Source organism: Thalassophryne amazonica, chromosome 7 (assembly GCF_902500255.1).
Source record: "Thalassophryne amazonica chromosome 7, fThaAma1.1, whole genome shotgun sequence".
Taxonomy (NCBI): Eukaryota; Metazoa; Chordata; class Actinopteri; order Batrachoidiformes; family Batrachoididae; genus Thalassophryne; species Thalassophryne amazonica.
In genome coordinates this window covers 90,774,845-90,789,788 of record NC_047109.1, presented here as the reverse complement: position 1 = coordinate 90,789,788, position 14,944 = coordinate 90,774,845, and the positions used below count along the sequence as shown (strand labels likewise).

Here is a 14,944-nt window from a genome sequence, read left to right as displayed (position 1 = left end):
GCCCCAGAAGCTGTCATGTAAGTAGAATGACATCAATGTTACGAAAAGCTAAGGCTTGAAACCTGCACCATTGCATGTGTGACTGTACCTTTCTGAATCTATGAAAGACTGATTTTTACACACACACACACGCGCGCACACACACACACACACACACACAAAAAATAGTGCAATGTTGTTCCAATAAGAGGGTTTTCATGCAGACCAGACAAATTTAGTTTGAAATGTATGAAGTGATCCGTGTATAATACCAAAACAATCACTAATGCCATACTTGGTGCGTGCTTTCTCTCAGTGCACGTGTGAACATTTCAGGCATGTAATTTACTCCTCTACTGGGAATCCTTATGACATAGCTCCTCTTGGAAGTGATCAGCATGAAGGCAGCCAAGTCCACATACATTTCTGATCTGTGCATCTGCGCTGGAGCTCGTGTTGGGTTCGGATCCTCCGACACAACAAGCAGTGATCTACTGCACCACTTTTTTTTCAGATGTTTGGGAGAAACCAGGTCAGAGGTTTTAGCAGGTTAAAGGCCTTTTTGGGAGAGGTGTAGTTTGGTTTAGTTTCTTGCAGTGATATTGCAGAAAAGGAGGGGAAAAATGAAAAGAAAAACACTGGAGTCTGCAGAAATGAAGTACTAAATTAACACATGAAAGTAGAAAGGCAGTCAGTCCCACAGAAACACTGACAGATGTTTTAAGCAGAACACTTGAGGAGTTAAGGGGTGGAAAAGGAAGAGTACAACACTGAGGAATGAAAAGATATGAGAAGAGGTCTCATTCTTCACAGCATTGTGAAAGTAACAACTCATACATGTGGACAATTCTTAAGTTTTCAAACCCCTGTGTGGTGTTTGGCTATTTAACTGGCATGATTTAGGGGCCTGAGTCAGAGACGAGGCATAGTTTAGATCATACAATATATGTCGGACCTCCAACTTGTTACAACTTTGTCTAATAAAAGTCAGAACATAAAATAATGAATACACGTCAGACCTCCAATTTGGAGTGTGAGATTGATAGATGGATTGGGGCTTCCTGTGATGTTTTATAGACACTGTAGCAGATCGTCGTGGTGAAGAAAGAGCTGAGCCAAAAGGCAAAACTCTTGATTTACGCTCCTCTCCTCACCTATGGTCATGAACTTTGGGTAATGACCAAAATAACAAGGACATGGATACAAGTGTTGGAAATTAGATTCCTCCACTGGGAATCTGGTCTTATACTCTGGGACAGAGTGAGAAGCTCAAATTTCTAAAGCCCAGGTTACACAGACGGTTTTGTCGGCGGGTAGTATGTAGACCGAAGTTTGCGGTAGTTCCGGCTGTTTTCACGATGGAAAGGGGCGGAGCATTTCGCCGGCTTTTTGAGCGCCGTACTAGCCGCAAATACGCAGATAAAATGCCGCTAAATCCTGGAATAAAGCAGAGTTTTCAGGCAACTGGGGTTAATACTCAGTTCTATCCTTTACAATCGCAGGTTAAGACGCGCGTGAGAATGGCAGTGTTCTGCTGCTGCTGATAATGCCCTGTGTACTGCTGGATTTATCCAGGCAAATCCTGCGTTACTCCAGGAACTTTTGCATATAGGCACCACATCCAGAGTATAATAGGCTGAAGCAGCTGTCAGTGCAGGGGGAGGGAGTGACAGGGAGCTCATCTCTCAGCCTTTTCTTTTCTCTCCTTTTTCCCCTCCTCAACGTGTTGCTCGTCTGCACCACAGGGCTACCCTCTGCTTCTGAACCAGACCTCTTGGTAATTCCTTGCCGCTGCCAATTTTATTTTAGGAGGCATACTGGAGCTTCTCTGCAAAAATATCGAGCTGGCTGCGAGTGAGAGACCTGCATGCATTTTTTTATACTGACCGCTGCCTATGGGCCGTTTGGAACGCCGTTAACCGGGAGGTGTCGTTTAGAACAGCGTACTGTCCGCTAGCGCCGCCGTTTTGTCTGCCTCTGTCGCTGGTTAAAACGCCTTTGAGGACGCCGATGTGGACTCTATCGCCGTTTTACACGCTGTTGATTAGGGATACAACGCCGGCCGCCAATTACGGCGGTGTAAACTGCGGCACGACAGGAAGGGGCGGGATGACACGGCGATTAAAAAGTATCAAACGCCGTTGTTCGCGTTGTCTCCATCGTCAGGCCACTTCTCCGGGAGCGCTCCCGGAATTATTCGACATGTTGAATAATTTTTTCGACAATTCCCGGTGAAGCCGGAACCAAACCACGCCCCCGTGCGTCGGCGTTAACTACGGCGTTTGATCCCTAAAACGGCCCAGCGGGGGCAAAATCTCTGCCGGGACGCTTCCGGGAGAGTTTATCGTCTATGTGTAAACGGGGCTTAAGAGGGACTCTGAGTAGAGCCACTGCCTATTTGCATCAACAGGAAGTAGCTGAGATGGTTCGGGCATCTGGTGAGGATACCCCTGGTCATCTCCCTAGGGAAGTCTTCCAGGCACATCAAACTGCCAGAAGACACCGGGGAAGATTCAGGACATGCTGGAGGGATTATTGTCCCAGCTGGCTCGGGAAGGCCTCCGGATCCCCAGGAAGAGTAAGAGGACTTGGATGAGGATAGAGAAGCGTGTGATGAGCTGCTTGGTCTACTGCCACCTCACCCCACAACCAGATGAGGACAAAATGAATGAATTAATGAATACCAGAGCATCACAAACACAGAAGCATCCAAGAAAACAATGACATTAAATGTCTGAAAATAGGGTTTGGAAATGTCAACTTAATTAGATAATCACGATGTCAATACTAAAACATTGCCTTCACTAATGAAATTGGGAGGTGTGGAGGGGGGGTGCATGGACAAGGACAGCATGAGGCATGGAACACAATGAAAATAAGTTTTGTACTTTTTGCCACTGTTAGAATGGTCCACATAAATTGTGTGCTTTGCATTTTGTGCACGGGCTGAACTTGCAAAGTAAATCAAATCACATTAAAATCAAGACCTGCAGCCAGAATGTGTGCCTCTTCTCAGCCGCGCACGGCTCATCATGGCTGCATCTCCATCCAGGCAGGTGAAATCTTCTTGATACCTCAGATTAATTTTGATTTTCCTGTACGCGACATGAAAATTTAATATTTGTTGGTGCACTGAGCAGCACAGTGTCTCTCCAAAGGACGTTTTGGTCGTGTACGGCTTTTGAACTGTCATACTCACTTCAGTCCACAGGAGCATAACTAAGTATTCAGCACTGTCACATCTGAGCCACTTCACATAAAAATAAAGATATATATTAGGCTTCAATTATGCACTCTCTTGATGAAACTCCTAAAACAAGATATTTCCAAGAAACAAAGATATATTTGCGTTATATTCGGGACAATGCGTGTATTGCATGTGTGTTTGTTTTTTTGAAATGAGGGGATGTGGTATCATTCATCTTCTCCAAAAAAGGTCACATCCCTTAAACACAGGCTCAAAACTCAATTCCCCCATTTGAGAAATAGGCAGGTTCTGTAAACATTTTTATTTAGAATGTCCTGTCTTTTTACTTACATCATGTGCGTGTTCAAAGGAATTAACAGAGACAGCAATAAAATGTTTTCTCAGGCACAGATGACTGAATGCATGACAAAGAAATGAAGACAGGAGCAAAGTGTGGGGAAGGATAGGACATTAGTTTTATGATCTGCAATATCCTGCCAGAAATTTTATTGGCCACTAAAGCACGTGCGTCCTGCCCCCTCACAGCAGGTTTTTAAATGGCCGTGACCTTTTACCAAGTGCGACACATTCTTTAGTCCTCCAACATCCCCAAACATGATGACCTTGACCTTACCATATATGATCTTTGACATTACTAATGTAGGGAAGATAAATTAGCCAGCTGCTAAATGTGGATTTAGGTCAACCACATTATGTCATGACATGTGTTTCAGTATGTTTATATGCCTTAAGTGTATGGGCGTGAGAAAAGCATCAAGCAGATTCATTAATTTGGTTTTGTATGTCAGCGTGTGTTTCTGAAGAGGTTTATGGAAAAGCAAAGTGCTACAGGTTTGATTAATAACATCCTTGATTGGGCTGTGTTGTAACTCAAGTGTGAAAAAGCAGGGAAGCATTCAGAAAGTTTATTGGTGCAAAGTGGAGCTGCGCAGCACTGGACGTACCCCTGAGGATGTAATTCTGGTAGTTCTGGTCGGCTTCAGCCCCCACTTTTATTAAACATGTCAGTCCTTCAGCCACCACAAACTCATGCACCAGATCCTTGTCATCCTGTGTCAAAAAAAAAATAATAATAACATACCCCATTTAATAGACAGAAACAGAAAGGACACTGGGGTACATGGAAAGAAACGTTTTACATGTTTACATTTTACATGTTAATTCTGTTTGGCATTCCAGCAGAAAACAGAGTTACAACACAGACTGTACACAGTACCCTCCAAAAGTATTGGAACACTTGGTTATTTCACACATTTTCATTTGTTTATGCCATTCCAAGTACCAAAAATTACAATTTATAAAATTACCTTCCTTAAACTCAAACTGGGTTACTTAAGTAATGGAACACTTTGGTATAACACCAGTAAATAATCACTTTTATTGGCAGTTTTCTTCAAACAAGTCAGGGGATGGATACATGACCATTTCCAAGTCACTGAATATGTCTTGGACTTTATTTACATCAAATATGAAGAAATACAAACAGTATGGCACTCTATGGTAAATTTATGTGGAACAGACAGTTCTCAAACCTGAATAACTGTGCAAGAAGGAGAAGAGTGAGGAAAGCCACCAAGACACCTAGACACCTCAGACGTTATAGGCTTCTGTGGCTGTGATTGCAGAAATTGTACATTGTGCATGTTTTGCAATTGTGTTGCCAGTAACACAGCTTCATGATGAAGTGGTATAGAGGAGGATTTTCTTAAAAAGACAACCTGAAGGTTCAGCTACAATTTGCCAGAAGGTAGATCTGCGATGCAAGCCTAGATTTGAGGTTTTGGTGAAAGAAACGGTGCATTATCAGTGGTCCTAATGTCGGCAAGCTACTGTTACAAAATATATTAGTGCTAAAGATGATACCTACTTATGAGAGCAAAAAGTGCTAACATACAAATTAAATAACACTAAAAATTTCACTTGAGACTTGCTGATTCATGACTTGAGTGACTTGATGGTGACTTCATCCCAAATCTAACAATTACCCATACAGTAAGCCATATTATCACAGATATTTGTAATAAAATGCTCAGAAAGTACAAACATGATCGAGTCCACAACAACCACTGTTCGCAGAGCCCTGGACTCTGGAATCTGCTTCCTAGTCCACAGCTGTCACTCAAAATGATTACACCTCTAATTATTCATAAATTTACAACTTATAATGTCTTAAACTGATGAGTTATTTAGAAAAAAATTAACTACAGAGACCAAAATTGCTTTTGTGCCAAACTGTTGGAGAAAGTCTTAGATTTTAACATGGGCTTCAATGGGGAGTGACTCACTTTTTTGAAGCCAGATTTAAACAAGCATTCAAAGAACTGAGTGTTTTGGCACTTCCATGTTGGCTTAATTTTACTGGAGGTCAGGGTGTGAGGTACATTGGAAAGGGCACTCAAGATATTGTGAAGCCTGCTGCCATGTGAGGACATGCGTATTTTGAAAATTCACATATGAATACAAATTCACATTCAGTAATAAACACTGCTTGACTTCGATGCAGCCAAAGATACATCAACAGGTGAGAGTCGTCCCAGCAGACTGACTGGTAATGGACACAAATTAGAGTTAAATCAGTTTTTGGCTGAACAGAGTTTAAATACAGGTTCACTATGAACAGGAACAATGACCTCAAACTTGTTCCCGTAGCTCATACATTAAAACCTGAATAGCTGGGATTTGAGGCACTGTAAATGGGCACACATTAAAATTGTTCTTTGACTTCTGGAACATGATCGGCTGTAAAAAAAAAAGAAAAAAAAAAAAAAAAAAAAGAAGAAGATTTGACTGCCTTGGGCCTCATGAATTATGTCCAAAAATAGTCATGCTAAAGTTTTAATATCTGTACCAATGAAATTCTCTCAACTCTTTTCCTCCCATTGTTTGTTCCACAAAATCAGGACCAGGCGATGATGGCCACGTGTGTGCGTGCGTGTGTGTGTGAGAGTGAGTGAGTGAGTGAGTGGAGGTAGGAGGCGGGGGGGTTAAAACCACCTGCAACACCACAGGGGGAAAGAAGAATTCATGTTCTATCCATCTGCTGTGAACAATTCAGATAAAAAAAAAGCCAAAAACCACCTTAGTGCTTTTTACAGAATCATTTATAGAAATTGATTTGGGATGGTTACATCACATGTGGCAGCATGCGCTACTGCTGTGAATTGTAAGATCCAACACATGTCAGAACAACCTTGGGTCCTGGATGGTAACAACCCAGGCAGACATCTATCGCCATCCCTGAAACGTAACCATCTATGTGCTGCAGCCAGGTGAAACGTAGGTGTTCCCTTGGCCTTCTCCAGACACTGGGGTCATTAACACTGATGCACCTTCGTGCTGGGTCACGTCAAGAGAAACGCACCACATATCCAAAATGCTGTAAGAGAAGTTCACGAAGGAAATGCACAAAAATTTAAGAAAGTATCAAGCACCCATTATCACTACTGATATTTTCACAGTCAGCCTTCAGTTAATTTTTACCCGAGGCCAAAATACTATGGGTACTGTGAAGGTCTTGCGTCCATGCTCAGCATAGGTCCAGTCCTATTGCTGCCAGGGTCTTCAAATTCACAGGGAGCATTCTTGGGAAACAGACCTTGGACAAGTTCAAACAAGGCTAACCTTGACCTATTTTAAGAGGTCAAAAGGTCACATTCTGTATCTATTTTATGTTCATATGGCTAAGGGTATTTTAGCATTGCGTTATACTTTTTTTCTGCAGCCTCCCACTTCATCCCATATTTTGTCCTGGATAACAAAACCACCTGTACCTGTCACACCTGTCGATAGCTGTAATTTAAGGCCAAGCACAAAGTGTTTTGCAGGATTTAATGCTTTTCTGATGTGCTTTACTGTTCAGATGGGATGGGGAGGAAGACAGCAATAAACGCTGCAGGGTGGGCAGTGCTATTTCTCTCAGGAATATGAGCAAGTACTTCCACAGTAAGTTTACTGTGGATCTATGATGGAGACTCCAGTTATTTGGTCATCCTAAGCATGCAGAAGCAGTGCGCTCATACCCCAAGAAACCAAATGGGCCACAGCGATTCCTATGCTCTTACACTCCTGTGCAAGTGATAGTGTAGAAGAAAGGGGATAATTATTTCCGATGAGTGAAACTCCACAAAGCCATGAAAGGGAAATCAAAAGATAATCAGGGCCTGCACCAACTTCTGTTGCTCTCTTTTCCACCTAACTGTTGGCTAACTCTGCTCAACTCTGGCAGATGGTCCTCTTGGTCAGCCCAATGTGTGATGTGCGAACAGACCTGAACACCACGCAGCTGCCATGAATGCAGAGTCAACAGCAACTGTCTCATGAAAGTGATGTCGAAATGTAACAACGTGCCAGAATTACATACAAGTTACCTTCACATGAACAGCGAAATTCCAGGAGAAAGGATACAAAGTGACACTTGACATGGCTTAGTTGTATTTTTGTGAGAATGTTTATGAGGCTAGACACAACAGACACAAAGCCCAATGAAACCCTCTGGACTTTATGAGCTGCAGATTTTAAATCACAGCCACTGCTGTATGACGCATATTAAAGTCCTTGTGAAGTAGCAGTGCAGATATGTTACAAAAATTATTATTCAAGTAAAAGGATAAAAGCAAAAGGAGAAATTGTGCACAGTGCATATTTTGCATTTTGTATCCCCAATTATACAGCTTTATGATGAAGTGGTATAGAGGAGGATTTTCCTTCAACAAAACATCAAATCTAGGCTTGCAGCTGTACCTTCTGGCAAACTGTAGCTGAACTTTCAAGTCCCAGTGTAAAGTGTGTGTGTGTATATATATATATATATATATATATATATATATAATTACACATTTACTGTATTTACATTAAAAATTCTATCGTCTTACTTACAATTTGTAGATGTTCAATAAAGCCACTCTATCAATCAATTATAAACAATATTTACGTTTATGAGCTTTTGACAACAGTGGAAGTTAGCTTTGAGTTAGCAGAAGTTAGCCTGCACGTGCGCAAAATCAGTCTGAAGGTATTAGAAGATTACAAAAACAGTGTTTTCAGTTTTAGAAGTGTTTATTTCTCACTAGCTTTTAAATAATACATGACAAAGACACTATATTTATACACAAACAAAATGGAGTGTGCAGCTAGCTACCAGCCTGTGACATCACCATGCTAGCATCCGCCAAATGTCTTGTAAATCACTTCAGAGCAGTTATTAGGTTCCAAAAATAACAATTTCAGTTTTAGATGTGCCTATTTTTTTGCTAGCGTTTACAGAATATATGAAAAACATGTTATATAAACACATAAATTAAGCGTTTTTAGAGAGACCTGCCAATGATGTCATGGTGCCGCTCTCGTCTGAATGGCTGTCACCTCCGCCACTCAAAACAAAAAATGGAAAAGATTGAAACACAATATGACTTTTTAACCTCTTAAAATAGATCAGGGTTGGCCATCTTTGAACTTGTCCAGGGACTGTGTCCCAAGAATGGTCCCTACAAATTTGAAGATTCTGACTGGATTTACGCTGAGCACAAACAAATGCACAGACAGACAGACAGGCAGGCAGGCGAACGGACGGACACAAAGTCTTCGCAATGGTCATATTTGATGGCCATGGGCAAAAACTAAGAAATCACATGTACATAAGTATTCACACCCTTTGCCATGAAGCTCAGAATTGCGCTCAGGTGCATCCTGTTGCCACTGATCACCCTTGAGATGTTTCTACAGTTTAACTGGAGTCCACCTAGGGTAAATTCAGTTGATTGGATGTGATTTGGAAAGGCACACACCTGTGTACGTATAAGGCCCCACAGTTGACAGTGCATGTCAGAGCACAAACCAAGCATGAAGTCAAAGGAATAGTCTGTAAACCTCTGAGACAGGATTGTGTCGAGGCACAAATCTGGTGAAGGGTACAGAAACATTTCTGCTTCTTTGAAGGTCCCAATGAGCACAGTGGCCTCCATCAGCTGTAAATGGAAGAAGTTCAAATCCACCAGGATTCTTCCTAGAGCTGGTCACCCGTCTAAACTGAGCGATTGGAGAAGAAGGACCTTAATCAGGGAGTTGCAGAACCTGATGGTCACTCTGCCAGAGCTCCAACATTCCTCTGTGGAAAGAGGAGACCCTTCCAGAAGGACAACTATCACTGCAGCAATCCGCCAATCAGGCGTGTATGGTAGACTGGCCAGACGGAAGTCACTCCTTAGTAAAAGGCACATGACAGCCCACCTGGAGTTTGCCAAAAGGCACCTGAAGGACTCTCAGTCTATGAGAAACAAAATTCATTGGTCTGATGAGACAAAGACTGAACTCTTTGGGGTGAATACCAGGCATCATGTTTGGAGGAAACCAGGCACCATCCCTACAGTGAAGCATGGTGGTGGCAGCATCATGCTGAGGGGATGTTTTTCAGCAGCAGGAACTGGGAGACTAGTCAGGATTGAGGGAAAGATGAATGCAGCAATGTATAGAGACTTCCTGGATGAAAACCTGCTCCAGAGCGCTCTTGACCTCAGACTGGGGCAACAGTTTATCTTTTAGGAGGATAATGACCTTAAGCACACAGCCAAGATATCAAAGGAGTGGCTTCAGAACAACTCTGTGAATGTCCTTGAGTGGCCCAGCCAGAACCCAGACCTGAATCTGACTAAACATCTCTGGAGAGATCTGAAAATGGCTGTGCACCAATGCTCCCCATCCAACCTGATGGAGCTTGAGAGGTGCTGCAAAGAGAAATGGGCAAAACTGCCCAAAGATAGGTGCGCCAAGCTTGTGCTTCAACAAAGTATTGTGCAAAAGGTGTGAATACTCATTTCTTAGTTTATTTAAAAAAAAAAGCCAAAACTTCAAAACACTTTTTTTGAAATTGTCATTACAGGGTTCCGTGAGGAGAATTTTGAGGGGAAAAAAATGAATGTACTCCATTTTGGAATAAGGCTGTAACATAACAAAATGTGGACAAATTGAAGCGCTGTGAATACTTTCTGGATGCACCGTAAATGGGTTCTTGCTAATTGCTGTGAGTTTCTTTCTGTTGTCAGCACAATGAGGACATAAAGCCCATGTATGTGGACAGAGGAAGAGAGGAGAAAATGGATGGAGGAAAGCAGAAAGAAAAAAATTTAAAAAGATGTTTTAACAGCTCACAACAAAAAAGATTACCTGAAAAATCTGTTTGAGGGAAAAGAGGGCTCGTCGTAGCTCTCGTCCATTTGAGTTGTACAGTTTTTCTGCATGAGGAGAGAAAAGAGGGCAGGGGGGGAACAGTTAACAGAGTGCACATAATAAACGAATGAAACAAATTGAGAGGCGATTAAAGGAAATGATTACTGTGCTTGAAAAAGAACAGTGTTAACATAACTAGCAAATGATGATGCGAAAAGAAAATGGTTTCCTTATGTCTAAATAACACTTATCATTGGTAGCAATTATCCCAAGTATCTAAATGTGAAAAAAAAAAAATACTGCAAGAGGAACTGGGGAACAACTTTATGCACATCTGTGCACAGTTAAGAGAACACTGGATGTTTCCTGCTGACAAAGCCATATCTGTAGTTTACCATAAACCATTAATCAGTTGTGGAAATTATCACAGAGTACCAAAGAAAAGTCACAGATGACAGATTCTTCTAAAGGAATAGACATTTCCTGCAACTACTTTGATAATCCTTCACCCTGCATGCAGTGGGCAGTGTCTGCCAGGTGGTGGTGGTGTTCAGCACTCATTTCTCACTGACTCAGCAAAACATCCCTGATGGAGCTGCAGATGCAGCAACATGCAGTTCAGTTCAATGCAGCATAACGCCTGTTTCTCCCTCTCTCTTTCTGCAGACAGGCTGCTCATGCTTTTTCATTTCAGTGCACAGAATGCATTTCTCTAGCATTTATTTAAAATGCACATCGTATGTTGCCATTGGATACGCAGTGGATGCACATGCACAAGTCACATGGGAACATGAGCCCCTGATCTTTACAAATAGGTGCCACGATTGCTATTCAAAAGTGTGAGAAACGCCCACTGATTAGTGTGCAAACTTGAGATTCACAGCCACAGACTTCTACTCATTATTGCTGTTGGCCTCTGCAGCTAATGAAAAAGAGAGAGAGCGCAAGAGAGAGAGAGAGACAGACAGACACTAGGAAGACAGAGAGACTGGGGTGCGCCGCACAGCAGTTTTGTGGCTACACATAGGCTACTTACGGACAGCGGACCAGGCAGAGACAGCTAGCGGTCTGATGTTTTTGGGTGACTTTCCATTGACTCGCATTTTCATAATACGTACACATAAAACAAGATACAAAGTAATGAGCAGTGGCTCACTGTCCCACAACCATACAATGAAACTGAGCTCTACATCATTACCCCCTCCAAGAAGGTTAGAATTTTGCCGTTGTCTTTTAGTTGGTTGACTAATTGTCTGCACAATCACTCAAAAACTAATAGTGATTTTCATTTAGTTTTCTTTCTTAGCACTGTATCTCACTCTGGTTTCATTGGCCTTTTCACTTATAATAGAGTTCTCCTGGTCCTCATGCAACCTCAGGTGTTTCTGGATCAAAGCTGGTTTTTATTTCCACACTACCCCATGTTGGCGTCATCTCGAGCAATGTTTGAAGAGAGCTACTTGGCTGGCACTGCCTTTAAGAGACAAGTGAAACAGCAACTGGCCACTGAAGTTAAAATGTGAACTTTGAAGTGAGAGGATTTTGGCACAGAAAGAGTTACAGCGGGTAAGTGACAGCAACACTTAGCCTATCCACCACAGCACACCAAGGTTAAAGCACAAGAACATCTCCTCCGACAGGCTGCCAATTTCCTACATGGTCCCGCAGATGCGAAACGCATCCAAGCCGCACCAAGACACTGTACAAACTTTGGCGTTCTCTGTGTGTACAATCAGAAGGCACCTATGTCATTAGTCTACTATGTTTGGTGTATCTGAATACTGCACCGTAATAACAGCAGAAAATCGCTGCTCTGTGCATCAGACGCTCAAAGCACTTTACAAATAATGCCTCACATTCACCTCGATGTGAGGGTGCTGCCATACAAGGCACTCACTACACCCCAGGAGCAATAGGGATTAAAGACCTTGCCCAAGGGCCCTTAGTGATTTTCCACTAGACCATCACCTCCCCTAATAGCTGCTGAAATTATTAATATTATTGTAAGTAGTATTAGCAGTAGTAAAAAAAAAAAGGCTTCAAAAGTGGACCTTTAATCTAGGGGTGTTATTGGAGGGGCAATGTCCCTGCCCCACTCCATGCCCCCTTTCTGTCTGGACTCACCCTTGCTTTGGCGTTTGAGCAAAACAATGGATAACATTTATTTATGCAGAAAACACGAACAGATTGACAGGTAAGAAAGTTCTATCAGCGTTTTTTAATGTCATGTCATCCTCAGAAACAGAGTTCAGGCGCATTTGGGTGGAAAAAAGTCTTAGTTGTTAACGCATCGCAGATCAGTTGTTTTTAGTGAGGAGACACAGAGCGGCTCAGCTCAGAGTTCTAAATAAAGGGGGGAAAAGCACAAAAATATCTTTGTAAAGCTCAGTGCAGGTGTGCTGTCATCACTGCACTTTGAGAGATGATGACTGTTTTTCAACTCAGAACTGCTGCTGAAAACCGGAGGAAAAGCTCGCAGCTCGCTCAAAGTGGGCAGTTCAGTCGAACCCAACCCCCTGCCCACGAGCCAGTTTAATCGATCGACCCGCAATGCAAAAATAATAGTAACGCACAGTGACTTGCAGAAGTAACTTTAATCTTATTACTGATTTGGAAAGATTAACGCATTAAATTACTTGTTATTGAAAAAAGCGGTCAGATTTGAATAACGTGTTACTAAGGGCCCCTTCACACATAGTGCGAAGTTTGGATGAAATGCACACTTAGTGCGCATGGCGCAGGAATGGTGTGCAAACCGTGTAAAGTAGTCCCTGCCTCCAACACCTTGTACACCTGTTGCTACAACTATTTGTGCACACAAGTGCCTGAAAGACAAAATGTGCGCTGTGCAAACCCATCGCACCCTCTCGCGGCAGGTGCCGGCCAAATTCCAGGTGACACACACAAACATCTAACACTGCTCGCATGGCACTTAGACAATGTGTGGCCAGTCGCACTCGTGGCATGATAACAGGCTGCAGGCAACCACTGTCATATTGCTGTGAAATTTGTGTAAGTGACTCTGCAAACACACACACTGACACGTGGGTGTGTGCACTCCACTCACGGGAGGCGTGGCTTCCGACAGAACCAGCTGTGGTGATCTGTCATTCTGGACATTCCAGCTACACAACACCTACTGTGTTTGGACAGTCATGGACTGACAACTATCCACTGTGAGGCATATGTGTCTTGATTGCTGTATTTCCGTGGACATAAATAAAAACATATATCGCCGTGGTGGTGACAAGCTGCAGCAAGCGAGCGCACACACGGAGCGGACACCGACAGCCCCCCAGGTTGAAACGGACCGTCAGATCAGAGCATGCAGTGGGCGACCTAACCGTCACGTTACCCACGTGAGCCCTGTTTCACATGACACGGTGTCTGTCCTATGGCGCGCCTTCCATAAGACACGTGTGTCGGGCAAAATACGGGTGACTGGACGCAACTGACCAGTAGATGTGGACATCATCAGAGCACACTGCTTCTCATTCATGTAATTTCATAACTAACTGTATGTCAGTGACCATGGATCATCACCAGAGGAACAGATGGATCATATTTGTATTGCTTGTTTGATAAATGTGGTGTTTTTATATTGTGTGGGATTTTAAATTTATTTTGTAATACTTTCATGTCCTTTTTAATATTAGGCAGCTTCCCGCAGCATTCAAAGAACAGCTCCATAACTCAGTGGTAAAGTCTCTGACTGGTAATTAGAGTTTTTAAAAGGAGCAAATTTGTGTCCCGGGTGGTGTGTTTTTTTCTTCTTTTGTTTTTTAAATGATTCCACATAAGTTGCGCGATGTGGTTCCACAGGTACCAGCTGGTTTTTATTTCTTCCACATAAGTGGCGCCATGTGGTGCACCTCGCACTGTTCTTGCTTGACGGACACCGGCGCGGGCACATACAATCACACTGGGTTTGTGCATGCCTGCTCATTGGTGCGATGTTTTGTGCGCCAATTTCGAACTGTTTCGCGCTGTTTCCCTGTTTTCGTCCAAACGGCGTCTAAACTTTGCACTGTGTGTGAAGGGGCCATAAGTAACGCGTTATCCGTCATCACCGGTGGGCACTGAGCATCAAAATAACAACTGTGTTGGTTGGAGACTAGCATTTATACTTGTACTGCAGTGTGCATCACTCTGTGGTAGGTGAAATATAAGGCCTTATTTTTATTAGCATGGTTGCTAAGATGGTATTGTACTAACAAAATGCAAAACCTTATTTTGCACAATACACTGCAATGTTAGCGTCTCCATCATCTGTTATTTTCCAATGATGGCTAATAAAGCATGTTAAATTTGAAATGTGATGCCTATACTGCATATATACTATATTCATAGCAATAAGAGGACAAATGAAAGAACTATATTTGCAGTTCTGTCAAACAACTACCATACATGGCCTAAGGTTTCTGTGGTAAAGTTATGCACAGTAACTCCATGCACTCCATGTTATTGGTATAATCCTCCCTACTGGAGATACATCTGTACCACAGACGACTTAGCATTTTGCATCATGTGGCTAAAATGCTCATGTGACGAGGAAATCAAACAGAAACCAGGCTGGGAGCATTCCTTATCTTTAAA

At 42.6% G+C, this 14,944-nt stretch overlaps 1 protein-coding gene across 1 annotated transcript in view; it reads right to left on the bottom strand.

Annotated features, from left to right (window-relative positions):
• fhod3b (formin homology 2 domain containing 3b) overlaps positions 1-14,944 on the bottom strand; it is a 281,393-nt gene that overhangs the window by 117,096 nt on the left and 149,353 nt on the right. The window contains exons 4-5 of the mRNA XM_034175031.1: positions 10,346-10,413; positions 4,132-4,237 (exon numbers count right to left, since the gene is read on the bottom strand). Of these exons, the coding sequence (XP_034030922.1) occupies positions 4,132-4,237; positions 10,346-10,413 (174 nt within the window). The remainder of the gene's footprint in view (positions 1-4,131; positions 4,238-10,345; positions 10,414-14,944) is intronic.